At 38.3% G+C, this 20870-nt stretch overlaps 1 protein-coding gene across 1 annotated transcript in view; it reads left to right on the forward strand.

Annotated features, from left to right (window-relative positions):
- Positions 1-3605: 3605 nt before the first annotated feature.
- The window catches only part of SMARCA1 (SWI/SNF related, matrix associated, actin dependent regulator of chromatin, subfamily a, member 1), a 38030-nt gene continuing 20765 nt past the window's right edge, over positions 3606-20870 (forward strand). The window contains exons 1-16 of the mRNA XM_056491655.1: positions 3606-3783; positions 7544-7630; positions 9970-10136; positions 11062-11162; positions 11262-11362; positions 11641-11820; positions 13093-13248; positions 13485-13616; positions 14356-14424; positions 15160-15269; positions 15969-16195; positions 16737-16858; positions 17250-17402; positions 18711-18843; positions 19800-19948; positions 20535-20654. Coding sequence (XP_056347630.1) covers positions 3697-3783; positions 7544-7630; positions 9970-10136; positions 11062-11162; positions 11262-11362; positions 11641-11820; positions 13093-13248; positions 13485-13616; positions 14356-14424; positions 15160-15269; positions 15969-16195; positions 16737-16858; positions 17250-17402; positions 18711-18843; positions 19800-19948; positions 20535-20654 — 2094 coding nt within the window. The 5' untranslated portion in view covers positions 3606-3696. The remainder of the gene's footprint in view (positions 3784-7543; positions 7631-9969; positions 10137-11061; positions 11163-11261; positions 11363-11640; positions 11821-13092; positions 13249-13484; positions 13617-14355; positions 14425-15159; positions 15270-15968; positions 16196-16736; positions 16859-17249; positions 17403-18710; positions 18844-19799; positions 19949-20534; positions 20655-20870) is intronic.

Genomic DNA, 20870 nt, shown 5'->3' on the forward strand with positions numbered 1-20870 from the left:
AGCCACTGCTCTTCAGCTGCGGTCTGAGTGACAAGCCTGTTGCTACTGGTGGCCTTGCATGGATTTGACAGATTCTTGGTGTGTTGAGTTTATTTGTTCTCGTGAATTTAGCAGCCTGCTTACTGGTCCAGTGCTTACCAACTCACACAAAGGGGCTTGTATAGCAACTTGACCTAGAAAGTAATTCCACAAAGATTTATTTAAGAAGTTACCCAAACCCAGTTATATCTGTGCTAGAGAAATGAAAACTGCTACAATTAGTCTCCTGTTTGGAAAAGGTTGAATAATCACTGTCCAAAATTTTAAAATCTTATGGAATTTCCTGGATAGTATATAGAAATATCACTGGATCCATATCTTATCAGCTCTTTACATATTTCAGCAGGTGTTTAAAACATACAAGTGGATAACAGTGAGCATGCAATTTCTTTTTTTAAATCTGACAAGAAAACATAATTCTCATCATACAGTATGTTAAGTGGCATCTTTCTAAGTGGGGCAGAGGAGGCCTGCTAAATTGGTCTGCAGGAGACCACACATTCAGCCCTGGTGATTATATCTGGCAGACCGTAAAATATGGAGTAATAAACCTGGGAAAACAAGGAGCTAAATCTACAATGTTAGCAGGACAACTAGCCCCTTGCATCCCAACAATGAAAAAAACACCCAAACCAATTGGATACATTCAGTAGAATTTTTCAAATGTGACTACAAAATCTATATAAACTAAGTACAAAAAAGCACTTCCTACTTTTTAAAAATAATTAATTAGATTATCACATAATATTACTGTTGTAGTATTGTTGTTTTCAGCCACTGCTGTAAACCCATAAGAATCCATAGCATAATCTAAGAGAAGCAGCTAAGAGCATCTCTGCAGTGTCAAATGCAAGTGTGAAGCACACAAGCAAAAAATAGCCAAAGGAGATATTTCATCAAAGCAGCAACTCGATTGTTTTGTATAGCATGCAATGTTCCTGTGAATTTCAAGGAAAAAACAAGCTGTGACAAACACTTGAGAGTGTTTTGCATGAACAGAAGCTTCAAGCATTTGAAAGTGGAGAAGGAAAGTCAGATATTAAAAATGGTTAGTGTGCTATTTGCTCTAAAGGTTAAGAACAACCACGTCATGGACTGGAATTTTTCCACCTTAGAGACTTTATCATAGCTAACGGTAAACTTCATTTTCTACAGAGTGCTGCTTGGAAAAGCTATTTGGAGTACTCTTTCAAAACCAGCCACACCACTCTTCTCGACTGCTCTATGAAAAATGTACTTCCCAAGGCTTTTAAAAATAAATCACGTGGAAGTGCTACTGCAGATGCTGTGGGCCTTGCTATTTTTTTGTGGACCATGTAGCACACACAGAAGGTGCTAAATAATTTGGAACAGCACTATTACTACTTTGCAGCTCTTTCACAACATGAAAAAGGGGAGTTTGGAGCTCAAATCTTCTGTGATGGACCATAGAGTAATCAGGCAGTCATGTAAACAGTTCAGACACATGTTACTGGCATTTCAATGGAACCAATGTATAGATGTAAAAGAGGTCTCAGAAGTTTTTCTAAATGTAGCATATGAGATCTGCAATAACCCATTTGCTCAGCTTAGTTGTTGAGATATGCAAAAATATTTTAAAAATAGCTGCTGAGCTTTTTACTGGACTGAAGTAGCATTTTTTGCTCATTCTGCCCACTGTGCTAACGTTTCATTTCTGCCACTGAACAAAATGCTCATGATACTGCCTCTGTAAGTAATCACCAGGTAACATAGCTAATTTGGAGCTATGTTTTTAAAGTCTACAGCTCAAGGACTGTTTTGGGATTCTTTAGCAGTATGAGCAAAGTTACAGCTCAGCAGCTGAAAATCTGAATGTCTTGCACAGACAGTCTGAAATATGTGCATTGCCAGTAACTAAACTGAGTGGCTTCATTATTGCAATTTTCAAAACAAATCTATCTCAATTTGAAAGACAGGTGTCTGCTAGGGAAGGCAGAAACCTCCCCTGGACCTCTGAATTATTGTAATTTTGAAATTAAGGGACTTTCAGGCAAAGATATGAGGACAGGAATAACAGTTCTTTACTAGTATGTATAACAAGGCAAGCAAAACAACAACTATGGAATTAATAACAAACAGAACAGGGACCCAGTAACGCTCCTCTCGGCCGCAGGCACTTTCCCCTCTGGTGCAGTTCCCGTCACAGCCAGCAGGGGCGCTGGTGGCTCCCGGTGGGCAGGGCAGGTGCGATGATTCCCCCGCGGCTGCAGGGGGCGCTGTGGCGCGGGCTCGGGGAGCACGCGGTGATGGCGGCTGTGTCTGAGACTGGAGGGGATGGAAAAGAGAGGCTTTGCTTCAGGAACCCCGGGGCAGTGTCGGTCCCGGTGCTCCAGCAGGATGCTCGGAAACAGCAAACTGAAATGGCAGGGCGTCCCAACAGCGTGCAGATTCCAGCGGCAGCAGAAGAGGCAGCTTCTGGCTGGGTTATGGCGGTGGTAGCGGCGACCCTCCTCCTCTGAAGGCAAGAACGAGCAAGAGAGCAACTGCCCCCCGCGCTCCTTTTACCTGCTTCTAATCTTGCGGTGCCTCTGTTCTTCTGAGTGAAACTTCCAAAAATCAGAGGAGTTCCCCCTCCCCCATCTTAAGGAGCCAGCTGTCAGTACTTCTTAGCAACTCAAGGGGAAAAATTCCACAGGTAACAATGAAAAGAAAACCCAACCCCCAACACAGGCAAACACGGATGAATTTAAAATCGCTCAGGAAAAAAAAAATTCTGTAAGCTATTTTTGCTTAGAGAGCTCCACTGGCACCTCTTAGACTTGCAGATGTTAACAGATTATTTTCTCTCTGGTATTGCCTGGGACAGTTTAGGAAAACACACTTGCTGTTTGCAACACGGCTTGGAACTGCTGGGCTGAATCCAAAGTGCTGAGGGCAGTAGGTGAGGTCCTGCCACTCTGCCCTGCTGTGGTGAGATGCCCACCCAGCTCGGGGGTCCCCAGCATGGACTTGAACATAATTCCAGAGAGAAGGTCCAGAGGCTGGAGCACCTTTGATGTGGGGGAAGGCTGAGATGAGGCTGCTCAGCCTGAAGAGAAGGCTCTGGGGAAGACCTTGTAGCCTTTCAGTTCTTAAACGGGGCTCATGAACATGAGACAGCAAATTTTTACATGGGGAGATAGGACGAGGAGAAACGGTTTCAAACTAAGAGAAGAGATTTGGATTAACTATTAGTAAGAAATTCTTTAATGTGAGGGTGGTGAAGAACTGCCACAGGTTTCCCAGAGAAGCTGTGGCTGCCCCTGAATCCCGAGAAGTGTTCAAGGCCAGTCTGTTTAGAGCATGGAGCAACCTGGGATAGTGTAGTGTCTCTGCCCATAGCAGAGGGGTGGAATAAGATTATCTTTAAGGTCTAGTCTGTGGCGCTATGCAGTGGCCTGGCCGCGCTCTCTTGAAAGCTGCGGTGTCACTCGGGAGGAGGGGAGTACCAGATCCACCGAGCTCCGTTGACCGCCCGGCGGCGCTGGGTACGACCAAGCGGAGGCCGCTCGCCGAGCCTTTCCCGCCCGTCCAGGTGGCGCGAGACGTATCGCGAGAGCCGTACTGGGCGGGCCGGGCGGAGGGGCGGGGCCGCCCGGCGCGAGGGGCTGTGGTACCGCCCCCGCCCCCCCGACTCCGGCACCCGCCGATCTCAACATGGACCCGGGCCCCGGCCCCGGCGAGGAGCCTCGCGCCTCCACATCCTCCGCCACGGCCGCTGCGCAGGAGCCCGGCGCTGAGGAGGTACCGCTCCGCTGCGGGGGGCCTCAGCGGGTGGTGGCGCTTGGCCTAGTCGCCCCTTCCTGCAGCCGCTGCTCGGCCCGCGCCGCCTCGGCCCTGAGGCCGTCCAGGCCCCTCCGCCGCGGCCCGCGAGGACCCCTGCGGTCCGGCCTCGCCCGGTCACACCCCCCCTCCCGTGCCAGCCCTTCGGCATCGCCCTGGCAGCGGCCGCCGTCCGCGCGGCTCTGCGGTGCCCCCGGCCCGGCCCTGCTGCTGCGGCCGTTTAGCCCGTGCGGACCTTGCCAGCCTCGCGACCTGCGCGCTCCTGCAGGGCCCGTCTTCCGGAGCCCCCCGCCCTGCTGTTTCCTTTCCCGTGCCCCGGGGAAAGGTATCCCGGAGTCGGGAGCTCCGAGTGCTCGGGGTGGTATTGTCGGGGGGGCGGCCTGGAGAGTTCGCGACTGACAGGGGTCAGGGCCCCCCCCGCCCAGCTCGAACTGTGTGCTGATGCAGAATACACTCCCGGCTGCCAGCCGCCTCTCCTTAGTTTTTTGGGAAGAAGACACAAGGCATGTAAAAAGTGACGTATTCAGGTATCTTTGGAAACAGAACAAGATTTAACCCGAAAAATTAATCTTAATAAAAGCTTAGTAAGAATGAGGACCGTGCATCATATATTTATGATACTGGAGAAAATTGCGGAACTGCTGATAACAGTGTAGTCAGATATTTTATCCCAGTTACTAACAGTCCATTTTGCCTATAAAGAATGCTTGAAGCTTTATTGTGTATCCAATTATGGGACACAGTGCAGTGTAATCCTGAACTTCACTTGGTTGCTCAAGGGAAAATGTTTAAAGGCTCTTTCTCTATTGTACACAACTTACTCTGCAAAATTTTATGCATGTCATCTGTACAGTTACAGCGTGTGCATGACAGTGGCAGTCATGCAGCCTTGTGCTCTGCGCAGTGTTTTACTTTAAAAATAGTCTATGTTTTACTACCAAAACTGTGTTAGTGACTATTTGGAAATGTATTTCTACCTTGTATATGTGACTTAAACATAGAAGGAATCCTAATTATTCTTAGTGCATCTGTTCAGAGTTTTCAGTAGAACAAGTTGCAATATTAAAGTCAACTAAAGCAGCTGCAGTTCTTGTTCCCATTTGTTTATTTAGGTCTTCGTGGGGCCTTCTTACTTTGGGACTGTTAAATGCTTTCTGCATAGAAATCTCTCAGCCTGGAACTCTGTTTAGGGTAGTTATTAGATATTTTAAGGGGAGTATTTTGTATCCTTTGAATACTCAGGATCTTTTGAAAGTGCTTCCTGGATGTTGTAAGGTGTTTAAATGGCACCAGTTTTTAGGGGACTGTTTAATCTATAATGGAAATAGTTTCTAGAGTAGAGGCAAATTGTTACTGGTGAGTTTCCTGAGTTAAAAATGAAAGTACTTTTGTGGTGCTGAATTGCACTGAGACTTCCATGGTCCCTGACAAGCCAGCCCTTTAAGTGTCGAAGATACATTGTGTAAAGTTTCTAGGGAAAAATTCTCAGACTTCTGAAGTATTTTATATTTCTGTGTTGTATAAAGTTACATGGTCCAGTTGTTAAGGGGAAGTATTCTTACTCATATAAAAATCTAGTAATTGTCAGGGTGTAGATTTTTGTAATTCAGAGCATTATGCAGAAGCAAGTTTGGTATGATGCCTGTCCCTGCCTGCCTGTACCACTGGGACAGAGTAGTATTTTAGTGAACTTGCAGCATATTTTCCCCATAGTGAATTGTGAGGAAGAGAAGGGACACAGGGATGCATGTGTCTTGTTTGTCTCATTCACTGGCTTTTGATAATTTCCTGTTTGTTATTTCTGGTACTATTGAGCCATGAATATTCAACAGAAACACTGCAATAAGAAGTGGGGGGGAGGGGCAGGGACTGTGTGTTTTGAAGGGTAAGTTGTATGGTATGATTTTATTGTGCTGTGGCTGCAGTAATGTGTCAGCTCATTTACTATTTTAACTCAGAGTGTTCAGAAATACTTATTTCAGAATAAATTTGATTTCTATGCCACCATAAGTTTTATCCTTATGGTAAAGTCTGAGTGACAACAGAACTAGCATTGCAGCTATCTGCCTTGGGGCTTATAAAGATAATATTGCATTGCAATTTACTTGGAAAACTTTCAGTTTTAAGGGATTCTCATAATGTTGAGTTGCTTTTCTTGAAGAAACATACTTACCTGAGATAGACAGCTTTTTTCCAGTAACACATATCTATCTAATTTCTTTCTAGGGCAAGTGAGGGAGATGTCTGATATTGTCTACTGTTAATTTGTTTTCATTTAATAATTTGATACTTCAGTTGAAGGATTGAAGCTGATATTGACAATGTCAGTCTCTCTTTTTGGAGTGTACGTTGTATAGTAACACAATGGAGGTGTGAATATACACATATGTATTACCTGCTCTTTGGCATGTTGGAGTAACTTTGCTTTCTGAGATGGGCTGATTTCCTGTATAATTGAAGAACATTTAAGTGAATAGAATATTTCTTATGCTACCTATTTGCAACATTTGGCCTTACAAAGGAGAGCTGGAGCATTTATAAAATTGTTAAGCTGTCAAGCAATTCCATTATACACTTAGTACTGTTTGTCTCTGCAGAGAATTATGGCTTTGGGCCAGGCTTGGAACAGTGATCTCTGACTTCAGAAAATATTCCTCCCATTTATATGAGTGTGCTTCAAGAAGAAGCTGGCATGTGTATTTATCAGTAGCAGATCGAAAATTTAAATGTAATGTTGCTTGACAGATTTTTAAATGGTACCATTTTGGCCTGGTTTTGCTACTGGACCCTGAATAGTGTAGGGTAATTATTATTTTAATTTAATGTATTTAATAGTAGTCTGAAACTCAAAGTACTTAAAGTAGATTAATACTCTGCACTTTTACATTTTATGCAGACATGCACTCTGGCAGCTCCTTTCAGTTTATTCAGAGCTTTTCAAAAGCATTTTTATAATTTAATGCATTTCAAAACAGATTTATTTTTTATTGGCATATTTCAAAGACCAATTAGGAAAATTTTCCTAAATTAGGGGGAATCATTTTAACAGTATAGTTGTGGAAAACCTGCTTTGAGCTTTACAATTGAAGACAGATATCAATCTCATAAAACTACAAAAAGTCAGCCATTTTAGTTACAATTCCTTAGATTTCTTTCATATATAGTAAATAAGGTAAATCAGCTGTCTGAGAGTGTACCATGGAGTTGTTGCTGCATGGATTGAATTGGATGGTTGTGTAGATTCCTAGGTTTATGGTTAAGAGTAGTTAAACTGTGTTTCCAATTGAACTTGTGACTATTCATCTAGAAGCGGAAACAGACAAAAACCAACCAAAATGCAAGTGTCAGGAACTTACAGTTTGACATTTGACATTTAGAAACCAAAAATTTTAAATTTTAAAAAATATATTTTCAAGATATTAAACTTAATTATGCATTTACAGTGAGATCTCTGAAAGATTAAACTTTGTGCTCTTTTAGTAATTTCTTTCAATTTGGGTGCTGTTTCTGGACATAAATATGAGGATCTTCAGTTTCATTGTGGACATGAGGTTTTGCTTTGGGTGAAATAATGTGATTAATGGACTCATTTCTTTTGAAATAATTATTTTTTAAAAGTAGCATGCTTGTCTTGCTGTTTCAAGGTTTGTTCAGTTTGATACACTTTGCTAAAGAAGTAAATAAGCTGGTACTCATAAAATGTTTAACTTTTGAATTCCAGAAAAATGATCCCCCGTTTCAACTCAAGCTTCCTCCGAAGGCAGCTAGACCTGAAAAAGAAGTTGACCCAGAATATGAAGAGAAGATGGTAAGTGCTTTCACAACAAAACATACTCCAGCTTTTTATGACACTTGATTGTTGGAACAGGATCAGCACAGTTACAAGGAGTTATTGCAGCCTGGATGTGTCAGAAAAGAAAAACAAATGTAGATTCATTTATATGTCTAGGCCCATCTTGTATTTCTCACAGTGACTAACAGGTCGGGTAGTGGTAGTTCTGTTAAATAGTCCCATTCTTCCAAGTATTTTCATTTGCATGATTTTTGGAGTTGTAACCTCTGTTTTTTATACTCAGTAGTTGTCAGTGGATTTTTGGTTTTGTGGTTTCTTTTTTAGTTATCCACACCCATCTGTGGTGAGGAGTTACTATTCAATGACATGTTGTATTTAGAACTCCCCATTTCGTTTTGAATCTGTCTCTGCCAGTTTTATTTGATGACTCCTTGAGTCATCAGAGGCACCTTTAAGCAACTTCTTACTTAACTGAAATACTGAAGCTGCCATTTTCTCTCATATGAAAACATAAAGGTTTTAAATATTTAAATGCTGTATAATATGTGTGCCATAACAATACAAAAGAGGATCATGACACCAGTGTTGGGAGCTTGTAGTGCTGGAGAGGAGATGTAACTTCTGTGTTACAGAGAGACAAAAGCCAGGAGGGCATTATAAGACTCCTTGAATGACATTTCTAGTAAGTTCTTGGTTTAAGGTGGTACCTCTATCTTGTATTGCTTTTAAAAGCTTTAAAGTTAACTGTACACCTGATAATTGCAATAGAATCTGAAAGGTCTGGATATCACAGAAGTCAGGGAAGAATATAACTGTTAGACATAGAAAAATTGGTACCTACATGTATGCCTACCTAATTTTTAGCCAAAGAGAAGAGCCACAGAGAATGTGTTTTTCAAGAATGAATTGAGTAAACAGCTAAACTTCTTTTACAGCTTTTCTAAATTACAGTGTTATTTCAGTTGTCCTAAGAGACAAAGGGATTAGATATCAAAAAATCCACCTTTTATCAATTGTGCAGTTGTGAGCTAGACCTTTACAGTTTTATCAAAACATACTGCTTATACTAAGCCAATAATATTGCAGGCAGAAAATTATATTGTATCATTCAGTGTAGGTAATCAAATGTGTCATCAAATATATTTGTCATCAAACATAGGTCCTTACCAAGAATGATTATTTTGCCAAAATGATCATGTATTATGTGTTAACTATGAATCCTCAGAATGGATTTTATACCAATGATCATAAACATCAATCTCTACTTCCCCATTTCTGTTTCATAAAGGTTTTCCTTGATATTTACATTTTATTCGGTGTCAAGTTATTTACAGAAATGGTATAATAATTCAAGGGCGGAAAAAGTGGTAATTTTTTTTTGCATGAGATCTTAGTAAAGATGTTCCTTTGCTGGTAAGTGGGATGCTGTTAAAGCAACGCAGTGCCCTCGTGTGGCGAGATCATGCATTGCACGTCAGGTTCGTTTTTGCTGCCCTTCTCTTTGGTTGGCCGTTTTGCTGTTGTGGGAGACTTGCTTATTGTAAGTGACCTGCAGAAAGGCTTTCTGAGGGTCGAGTATTTCTTGGAAAGGTTGTAGTGCAGAACTACAATTTCACTTCTGTCGTTTATATCATGGTATGTAAATGAGATCACATGGAAATTGCCTTATATGATACAGTGTTACATGATGCTTAGATTTCTCATAGAGAAACTGATAACAATTGTAGTCTCTCAGATAGAATTTGGATTTTATCATATTTTTCTTAAAAATATTTTAGCATGTTATTTTCTAAATATAAGGAAGGCCATGTTTTGCTGGGTGACATAGTGAAGTGCACATGCCCCATTGCCGTGAGATGGCAAAACTGAAATGCTTGGAATTTGAAATCTGGCAGGAAAATTCACAAACTTGAGTGAAAGCAGAAATACTACAGAACTATCACTTCAGAAATAGTTCTAAAAGCAAAGCTACTACATTGTTGTCTTTGATCAAATCTTGATAGCTTTGAAGCTGATAAAAGTTCTGCCACTAATGAACAAGGTTACAATTTCATACCTTACTGTAAGTCATAACTTTAGTTTTGTCTTTATCTTTTGTAGACAAAGATTAAAGCATCCCTTCACCACTGCTGGTGTGCCATGAAGCAGCTCCAGCTCTGTTTTACAATGCTTGTAGCCCTCTGAGTTGTCTAACAGATAGTCTTGTCAGTCTTTGCTCATATAAGTTGTTCTCATGAGTGTCTCAATTTTGTTTCTTAAAAAAACTGTTTTTTTTAATGAAAAGTTATGTACTTTTCTTTTCTTTTCTTTTTTTTTTTTTTTTTTTTAATTCTTTTCTCCACTTTGGAAACTAGAAAGCAGATCGAGCAAAAAGGTTTGAATTCCTCCTGAAGCAGACAGAACTTTTTGCACATTTTATTCAACCTGCAGCACAAAAATCACCAACGTCTCCACTGAAAGTCAAGCTGGGACGGCCACGGATGAAGAAAGATGAAAAACAGAGTTTGATTTCAGCTGGGGAGTATGTTTTATTCTTATTTCCAACTTCTTACACATTCAAACAACTCAGACTTTTTAACATAATCTGTTTAGAGATTGTACATAGAAATTGTACTTTCAGTAAATCCAGATAATTTCCTATTAGTGGTGTATCAATTTCTTTAAAATCTGGTTGGTTTGAAAACATCTGCGTAAGTGTGACCTTGGATCAGAAATACACTTTTAAAGCAAGTTGCCTGTTTCTTGCTATGTAAAAAAGGCTTTGGTCTGTATTGTGTGGTGACTTTGGAGCACACAAATTGAATTTCTTTTACATGATGCTGAAGGGTACGCCAGAAGTCCAGTTGATGTGACCCAGCTGGTAGTGGACCAGTCACTGGGACCAGGGTTGGGCAAGACCAGATTATGGCAAGGCAGTGTCCATGTAGTGGGGATGTTGGATCTTCAGCACCAACTAACTCTCTCCACCGGTCTGTCTTGTGTTGGTATTGCAGCAGAGCCTGACTGTGGTGCTTCTGAGAGGTGTTGAAATAAAAAAACAAATAATAAAAAAAGCAAACTATTCTTTTTAATGTTTGCAAAATGACATTCTATTTTAGAAATTTTAGTTTTTTAGAATTTTGAATATGTGATTTTTCTGAACTTTGCAATTACCAAGTAATTGAGTCTAAGTCCACCAGTGATGTGTCTTACATTTGTGTGTTGCTCATTAAAAAATGCCTCAGAGATATTGTCAGATTGTAGTTGTGGCTCTGAAAGAGAGGGCTTCATATCAGCCTTTGTAATTAAAGCTGGAGTAATGTATTAATAGGATGAGAGTTTGGTCAGGATACCAGAACATTCACACTGTGGGTCAGTGATTGCTTCTGTTGTAATTTGTCTTTGGAGTTTGTAGCAGTGTTTTGAAGTGATTTTCTTCACACATCAGTGTTGGGTCCTTTCTTTAGGTACCGCCACCGGCGCACAGAGCAGGAGGAGGATGAAGAGCTCTTGTCTGAGAGTCGGAAAACGTCCAATGTGTGTATTCGGTTTGAGGAGTCTCCTTCATGTAAGTATGGAGTTAACAGTTCTCTGATTGGTTTGATGTAATTAAGTTCTGGGCAGATCACAATTAAAATTTCTACTTAGAGGAATCTTACATTTACAGATGTGAAAGGAGGAACACTAAGAGATTATCAGGTTAGAGGTTTGAACTGGATGATCTCATTGTATGAAAATGGAGTTAATGGCATTCTGGCAGATGAAATGGTGAGCAGTAATCTTTTGGATTTTTTTTGTGACAGTTATTGAGCAAAATACAACATTGAAGTGCATTGAAGTATTTAATGTATATGCAGTATTATGCTCCTTTCTACAGCAGTCTGATTTTCAAATCAGAAATTGTAATGAAAAAAATTCTCTCGCAGACATTTTTTGTGTAACTTGCTTTAAACAAATGGCAGAATTATATAGTAAGAAAACAGTTTGAAAGTATTTCTTTATGGTAAGTTTCTTTCCTCCCCCTCCCCCCCCCTTTGTCAATGCAGGGGCTTGGTAAGACTCTGCAAACAATAGCTTTATTAGGCTATCTGAAGCACTACCGAAACATTCCTGGGCCACACATGGTACTGGTACCAAAATCAACTTTGCATAACTGGATGAATGAATTTAAGCGCTGGGTTCCATCTTTACGTGCTGTTTGCCTTATTGGAGATAAAGATGCCAGAGTAAGTGTTTTACATGTCTGAAATATATGCATTATTTGGCAAAAAATATCAGTTGGGTACATGGATTTCTCCCTAAGCTATTTCCATAATTACAGTGTATTTTAGTAATCTTTAACTATATTAATGTTGAAAATGCAAAATGTTGTGCTTGTGACTATGAGGAAAATTGAAAATCAGTAGATAAAATAATAGACTGAGATAAAAGTGCAGCTCTTTGAGTTGTCTGTTTTTCTGTTGTCTTTCTTTTTGATTTTTGCACTTATTTTTTATCTCTCTTCCATATTTGTAATGTGACAGTGTGTACTCTTTTTCTTTGTTGCACTTACTTTTTTACCTTTTTCTTCACCTTTTTTCAGGTGACTTTTCCCACTCTTGTATTTTACAAGCCTGCCTGGCCTTGTAACTAGGATTCTGTTGTAGAGCTTTCCGTATTTCATTGTGAAGGCTTTAAAATAGATATGGAATGTTTTTCTAACCAAAGGGGATGAACGAGTAGGATGTTTCTGCAAATTCTGTGGTTACTCATATGGATTGCGTGGCTGCCTGTTATTGCTTAAGTGTAGAAAGGGAATAGGGGCTGCCAGTGTGGCCTGGATGGCCAGTGGCATCCTTGCCCAGCAGGACCAGGGCAGTGACTGTCTCCCTGTACTGGGCACTGGTGACATGGTGCTGGAGTGTGTTCAGAGAAGGGAACAGAGCTTAGGAGGAGCAGCTGAGGGAACTTGTTTTTGTAAGTGGTAGAACAAGAGGAAATGGCCTCAGGTTAACCAGGGGAGACCTGTCTGCATGGCTTTCCTATGGGATGATGTTATTTCATGTGAAATATTTATATGCCTTGATGTGTGCCTTGCAAAACAGAGATGGGACAGAGGAGAGAGGTATTTGGGGAAGAGAGAAGTTAGTTGGGAATGGGCTATGTGAGTTGTTTTGATACAATCCACAAAAGTGTATCTTTGGACAAGTTAATTTAGAAAGTTTTTCCCCTTTTGGTTGTATGTACTCTATTTGAATCACAGAGAAATGAAGCTGAAGAGCAAATAATTAATTTTGAGTAGAAACTAATTTGTGTTTTGCTTAACTCCAGCCTTCTCTGTGCTGAAGGTACAAAGGATGGAAAGCTTTTGTTACAGTAACTTTCAGTTACTGAGAAGATGTTTCTGTCTTTTGTATACTAGTTTAGTGGTGGTTATGGTGGTAGAGATAGCTTTCCCTGAATGCCATAAAAATTGTTCATATTTATGAATATTTACTAATCCAGTTCTTCTGCTTTAGGCTGCATTTATCCGTGATGTTATGATGCCTGGTGAATGGGATGTTTGTGTTACATCATATGAAATGGTAATTAAAGAGAAATCAGTGTTCAAGAAATTTAACTGGAGATACCTGGTAATCGATGAAGCCCACAGAATAAAGAATGAGAAGTCTAAGGTAAATTTTAAATTGTTTGATACTTTGAAGTTAGTTGGATACAAAAAGAGGCATCTGATTTGAGCAGGTTTTAAGTATTAGGTGTGGTGTTTTTTGAAATAGAAGCAATAAGCTATTGGGTGGTTAATATGAATTTCATAGGTAGCTCACTGTCTCTAAGTTTAATTGACATTGTTTTAGGTTTCAAAAACTGATTCCTTGTGTAGATAGTATTGATAACTCTGTTGTGTTTCCAGCTGTCAGAGATTGTACGTGAGTTCAAGACAACAAATCGATTGCTGCTTACAGGAACTCCTTTACAGAATAACCTCCATGAGCTGTGGGCATTACTCAATTTCCTTTTACCTGATGTCTTCAATTCTGCAGATGTAAGTTGATGGTTAGAAGTACAGTATTTTGATCCCAGGCTGCTGTCAGTAGAGGAGAAGAATGACCAGCCTAGTAGGAGATGGACACTGTGCATGACCAGGTTCAGGGAAAGCTCTGTGGCTTACTGTAGACTACATCTTTTGCTCTGCCTAGTTAAAACTGTGCATTCTGGTGGTGTGGATGAGGCCTCAGACGATAAATAGCAAATGTAATACTTTAAATAGTTCAAAAATTATGCAAAATTTGAAAAAGCAATGAAATATCAAGAATATGAAGCATCCAAATAGGCATAAGCTTTTTTTTTTTATTTTAAATTTAGAACTTAAGTGATCTTTCTTCACTTTTACTGTTAATGTTTCTTTGTGCTTGTATTATGTGCTTAGGTTATTTTGCTCTGCTGTCCATCTAATTTTCTCAAGGATTCAAGCTGATTTTTTTTACCTTCTTGCCCTATCATCACATAAGCACTGAAGGGAAGCTCTTGGACACTGTAGTGATGAGCATGGAAAGTTGTTTTATATTAAGCAGAGCATAATAGTCTGCAGAGTGATGCAGTTGACTTGAATGTTACAACATACCAGGGGAGATGGCATAGAATTACAGACTGATTTTGCTTTCACAGAAGTAATTTGTCTCAAGATTTATGCCACTCTCAGCTGGGATGAGAGAGAGTCAATATGTTTTTGTTAAAAGTACAGTTGATAAACTTCATACCAATTGTGCTGTTTCTCACCACAGGATTTTGACTCATGGTTTGACACTAAAAATTGTCTTGGTGATCAGAAACTTGTAGAAAGACTTCATGCTGTAAGTAATTAAAGCTGTAATCACATGTCATCATTAGCATGCATGCTGTAAAGAAGAAAACCAGATTATTTTCCCCTTCATCTCAAAGCTGAAAAGATGAACTTGAAGGTATTTAGTTACAGGAATGCCTAGCAGAGGTTTCATGAATTAAGCTTCCTATCATAGGTACTACTTTTTGTGTGTTACTGTTTGAAGCAGACAAAATCTGAACATAAAATATAAAAATGAAGAATTTTGAGATCTTTTTGAAACTGTTTGTCATTGTGGATAGTACACTGATACACATAATCCTAGTCTGAATACAGGCATGCTTTTACCTTTGTTTTACTGTGCATGAGATAAGACATTTTTTTGCAGTAGTGAAGGAGGTCAGAGAAATTATAACATGCATTGCTTGTACTTGAAATGTTGGTGTGTTTTGTCCTTGCTAGTGGAAATGAAACAGGGCTTATGCTAAAGAGGATCAGATTTTATAAACTTACGGGTTTGGCCCCTTAAGATAACACCTGAGATGATTATGGCAATCCTTATATAGGGATACACGTATTTTTGTGTGAATTTAGTCATTGCTGGACAACTTTGTTTTGCAGAATTTAGCAGAATTATTCTCATGGAATCACCATGACAGCAATAGTTCAGTTCTGAATAAATATCAGATAATTGAATCTGTTAATTTTGTATTTGTGGCAGACAATTTTATACATTTATCTGTGTGAAACATCTTAATTTGTGTAGGTTTTGAAGCCATTTCTCTTACGTCGCATAAAAGGTGAAGTAGAAAAGAGTTTGCCTCCAAAGAAGGAAGTAAAAATTTATCTTGGGCTCAGCAAAATGCAGAGAGAATGGTGAGTTATTTTCATCAAAGTAAGATTCTTTTTTGATAAACACTATATCTCTTCACTCTGTTAGTTTTTTCCCTTACAGTTGCATGTTGAGACAGTTAGATATAGAAACTTAATTATAGCTGTCTTAGGGCTTTTGTAAAAAATACACAACTTTCAGGGAGCTCAGGAAGGGTAATGAAAGGAGCTGGGAGGAAGAAAGCTTTTTTCCTTCCTTAAATTTATTTGAAAGAACAAATGCCTCCTAAGCTTCTTCCTTTGATCCAAATAAGTATGCAAAAAGTCTTACCTGAAATTAGAATAAAACCTTGAGGAACTACATACCCAAAAGAGATGTGAGACAAGGAGCCAGGTCAGTATAGCAGTTTCTGTCAAATAAGTGGTATTTTTAATCCACTTTGTACTACTAAAATGAAAGTGTAAAATAATCCAGTGAATGACAGATGGTTGTCACTTGCAGAAAGATTCTCTTTCTGTCATATTTAAGTATGAATTTAGAAATCCTTATTATCAGTCAGATGTTTTTGTCAAGTGTCATAATAGTACAGCTCATTGTTATATAAACAAAGCCATCTCCCACATCTGGAAATTGGGATACTGCAGGGTTTCATTCATTCATTCATTCATTCATTCATTCATTCATTCATTCATTCATTCAAATAAAAACCAGAAAGTTGTTCAAAACTGCCCTTAAAACCTCAGGTATACCAGAATCCTGATGAAAGATATTGATATCCTGAATTCAGCTGGCAAAATGGATAAGATGCGTCTGCTGAATATTCTGATGCAGCTGCGGAAGTGCTGTAACCATCCTTACCTGTTTGATGGTGCTGAGCCAGGCCCTCCTTACACCACTGATACTCATCTCATCACCAACAGTGGTAAAATGTTAGTATTGGATAAACTGCTGGCAAAACTCAGAGAGCAGGGTGAGTACTCTTTATGGACAGCAGTAATGTGAATACTCTTTGTAAGTTAAGGTAGCTTTCAAAAATAACACAGGTTTAACCTTTCCTGCAGCAAATGTATTCATCACTTTCTGTAAAGTTTCTGTTGAAAATTAATTTTCTGTAGATCTTAACACATGAAGGGAAATAAATCTTATGGGAATGGTAAGTAAAACTAAAGATATGGAAAAGCAGAAGGAAAGGAAGGGTAGAGCCTCCCTTCTCCTTTCTGTAAGAAAATTTCTGATGTTGGGGTTACTTCATCTATGCACGTCAGTCAGCACGAGATTTCCTTACAATGGCTTGAAGTGTTCTGTTTCTTTGGTTGTCTGTTTCTCTTGTACAATTTATCAAATAATATTCTTGAGTGGCTAAATCACTACCAGAAAAGTAGCTTCAGAAGAAAGACTTACTTAAGTTAGACATAATACAGAGTATTTCACATAAATTTTCTGTAGTAGCTTTGTGATAAGATCAATGTGAAAACATAAAATGAATGTCAAAACCTTCTGTGTTCTGTCAGGTTCCAGAGTTCTGCTTTTCAGTCAGATGACTCGCTTGCTGGATATTTTGGAAGACTATTGCATGTGGCGTGGTTATGAGTACTGCAGGCTTGATGGGCAGACACCACATGAGGAAAGAGAGGTGGGAAGGATGTATGCAAATGAGAAAAGCCTTTGATTTAAGTTAGTACATTATTATTTACATATATGTATGTAGCCAGATCATTGTTTAAAGTAAAGCAGAAATGCTACAGTTTTTAAAAGACTGCTAAGGGTAAGTTTTTCCCAACCAAAGTCCACAGCATGTTTTCTTTGATCCTCAGCTAAATGAAAAATACAGTGTATTGTGGAGTCGGTACAGATTCTCGCACCTGTCCAAAACAGTTTCTTACTTCAATAATTTTTTATACGAAAATTGTGTAAATTTTACAGAAATTAAAAAAAAAATTAATTGCAAAGTCACCAACATACTGGAAACTTGTTTGAAAGATATGATACTTTAGCGACACCTTTTTTTTTTTTTTTTCTTTCAGGAAGCAATTGACACATTTAATGCTCCCAACAGCAGTAAATTCATTTTCATGCTGAGTACCAGAGCTGGAGGTCTTGGAATTAATTTGGCAACTGCTGATGTGGTTATTCTCTATGATTCAGATTGGAACCCTCAAGTAGATCTGCAAGCCATGGTGAGTTAACTTTCGGAACTTGGGTTTTTGTTATTTTTCTTCATTTTTTTTATACACAAAGACAATACCAAGAAACAAAGGAATTGAATAAAAGGGCATGAACAGAATTTGTGGAGAAAATTGTAGATTTTTGTCTGTAAATATTTGTCTTAATTCTTTTCATAATGGGAAATTACTTCTATCAAAATACTGTGTCAATACTGTTAATAGAAGTATGTTCTTAATTCTGTCTTTTCAGAAGAGAACAGTAAATGAAAAATAGAGGACTGTTTCCAAAATAATAACAGATTAAAAACAAGCAGCCTTAGATTCCTCTCATTTGGAAAGTTTATGCTTTTACTTCTTGTTTCTACATAAGAAGAAAGGCATTTGATGGTGATGCCAGGGGTTACCTTTGGGTTAAACTTAATAAAATCTTTTGTTTCTGAGTTCTGAATGTAAAAAAAATATGCAAATTACAAATATGTAATTTGTTTCATGTGGAATAAACTCATGTGATCCTTCTTGCATGATTAGGAGGGTGGGTATTTGTTCAGTGGTTTGTAATTCTTAATTTTTTTATAATGCACTTCAACACATCAAATATTTAATATGAATAGCTCATCCTTTAGATATGCATGTTGACTGCCAATAGTTGACCAACTTCCTGGAGACTGTAAGTGTGATTTGTGAACTTCAGTAGGGTTTTCAGGAAGAAATGAATATTATGCAGGAGAGTAAAAGATTTAACAACTTGTGTTTAAAGACAGTCAAAAAATTCTGGTGTCAACAGCTGTTAAATTTTTTTTTTTTTTTGGAAGGACATGTTTTCCAGAGAGGATAAGCACAAGTTTTGTTACAAATGAGTATAGTGTGTCAGTCATAAACCTCATTTGCTTGTGCTTGGGACAAGCACGCTATTGGAGCTGTGGCTGCAGAAATTCTGCACATGGAATTAATGTGCTTAAGCCAGGGATGCAGAATATTAATACCTGTGTTAAGTGAGAGAATTGATTTGAAAGCAATGCAAGTGTATGCATGTATGTACTATTGTATGTCCACTTCCCAGCTGCAGTCTGGACAGATGTTCAGTTATCTTCATTTACAACGAGGGAGATGCATTTATTGCTGTGGAATGACTCAAAAGTGTAACAGCCAGGTATAAGTCAATATTAGAATACTGGTTTTATAGTGATCTGTGCTCTTGAATAGGGACCAATAGGGACCAAGAAGTACAATGCTAGTTTGAGGCTGCTATATATCTGCAAGCTAACTGTCTATTGCTTGTGAGTTCTTCTTGCTGAACACTCATTGATTTATGTTTGTTAGGATCGTGCGCATCGTATTGGTCAAAAGAAACCAGTACGGGTGTTTCGACTTATCACTGATAATACTGTTGAAGAGAGGATTGTAGAAAGAGCTGAAATAAAACTGAGACTGGACTCTATAGTTATACAACAAGGTATCAACTGCTATATATGTTTGTCTGCAACAGAATTGTTCAGTCCCTTAATGTATGGTTAAATAACTGTACAAATGTACAGTGTTAAGAGAAAGCAGGCCTTGTGTATAATAGCAGTGTACTAAATCAACGTGACGTTCAAGGTATTCACTTGTTCAGCTGAATTATTTTTGAATTGTTTTCCTGGTTAATGTAGACGTAGACTTACAGTGAGTCTTAATGAGGAAAGTAAACTACAGCTGAATAGATGTTACTTAGTTTTGCGATATGTTAAAAAGAAAAAAAAGAAAATCAGATATATTCCGTGGCAGTTGAAATAATTATATACATATGCTTCTTACCACATAAAGAGTTAACTGAACAATAAACACCTTTGTCTATTTTTGATTAGAAGCACTTAGGGGAATAGTTTGTCAAAACTAAGGTACTCAAGCTAAGTTTTAGGGTTGGTTGTATTTACTAAAGGGTGGACTACTGAAAGGATGATGCTCAAAATTTTGATAGCATGAGAAGAGATAGGGTAAGTGAAATTTTGGGACAGAAATTCGAATTTTGGGAAAAATAATTAGAAAATTGGGCTGAAATCAGGGATGTGAATGTTAAAAATGTCAAGCACTTCTTAGTGGTTATAAAATACTTTGTAACCTTTTGTCTTGAGATAAGATTGTGATCTTAAAAGTTCAGCTAACTTTGTAAGAATAAGATCTTGAACATATAATTCAGATTTTCTGAATGTGAAACGTTTTTTATTATGGATTGAGTCAAAGTTGTTTTTTTAATTTCCACCAAAGTTCCTGACTTCCATTTATTCTCATCTGAAGTGAAATGTGTTTTTCTGTATAGTTGTTCTGTTTTTCTTTTCTTGTTTGGTCAGTGAAGTAAAAAAACCCACTGCTTGCATTGTCCTACTAGAACTCCCATATTATAACTTCCAACACATTCCTTGTTGATTGTAGGAAGGCTTATAGACCAACAGTCCAACAAACTGGCAAAAGATGAAATGCTGCAGATGATCCGGCACGGAGCCACACATGTATTTGCTTCCAAAGATAGTGAGCTGACAGAGGAAGATATAACCACTATTTTAGAAAGAGGTGAAAAGAAGGTAAGAGAACTGTTTAATACGGAATTCAAAATACATATGTACAAAATGGATCGAAAACTGATTACATAAACCTGTCCTTACTCTACTATTTGTGCAGATTTTAAATATTATGTAAGTTTTGAAGATGTAGAATTAGTGATTGTAATTATTTTCAAGGTTCATGCTATGTGCATCATATCTTAAGCACTGCTTATTTTGTGGTCTTTTAGAAAAATGTGAGTTGAATGCCAACAATTCTGATAGAGGCAAAGTCTTTATGGAACTTCATTAGGTAATAGATAGCTCTGTGAAAAAATGAACTGCTATTTCAGCTCCAGGGAGATGGGCATAAATTTAATTTAAATTTTAGAGTTAAATTCTTCAGTTGTAGGACTACATCCCAGCATAATAAATTTAGTTTAATGGAGAGTCTTGAAGTCAAATTGCTCTAAACTGAAAAGGACAATGGGTATCTCTCTTTAGAAGAAAATGTAAGTAAAAGTTAAAATCAGAAAAAGATGTTGAAAATGTTGTAGTATGAAAGCTGTTTTTTCAGACAAGATAAAATAGCTTGAGTGAGCCTAAAAATATCTTCTTCTCTTTTTAGACAGCTGAAATGAATGAACGTTTGCAGAAGATGGGAGAGAGCTCCCTACGAAATTTCACAATGGACACAGAGATGAGCTTATATAATTTTGAAGGTGAAGATTATAGAGAAAAACAAAAGGTAATTTTTCATAGCATTTAAGACTTCAGTTTAGAGGTGCAAGCATAAAAGCCACACTATAAATGTTATGACTGAAGGTTTCTAGGTTCTAGAGAAGTAAGGAACTATTGAAAAATTAATTTGACTCTGCTTGAGCATTAAAATTCTGAATTTTTGTCAAACTTTCAGCCCCACTGTTTTTATCATGATAAAATCCCATAATATTGCTCAGATGGT

The sequence above is a fragment of the Oenanthe melanoleuca genome, chromosome 4A (genome assembly GCF_029582105.1).
Source record: "Oenanthe melanoleuca isolate GR-GAL-2019-014 chromosome 4A, OMel1.0, whole genome shotgun sequence".
Taxonomy (NCBI): Eukaryota; Metazoa; Chordata; class Aves; order Passeriformes; family Muscicapidae; genus Oenanthe; species Oenanthe melanoleuca.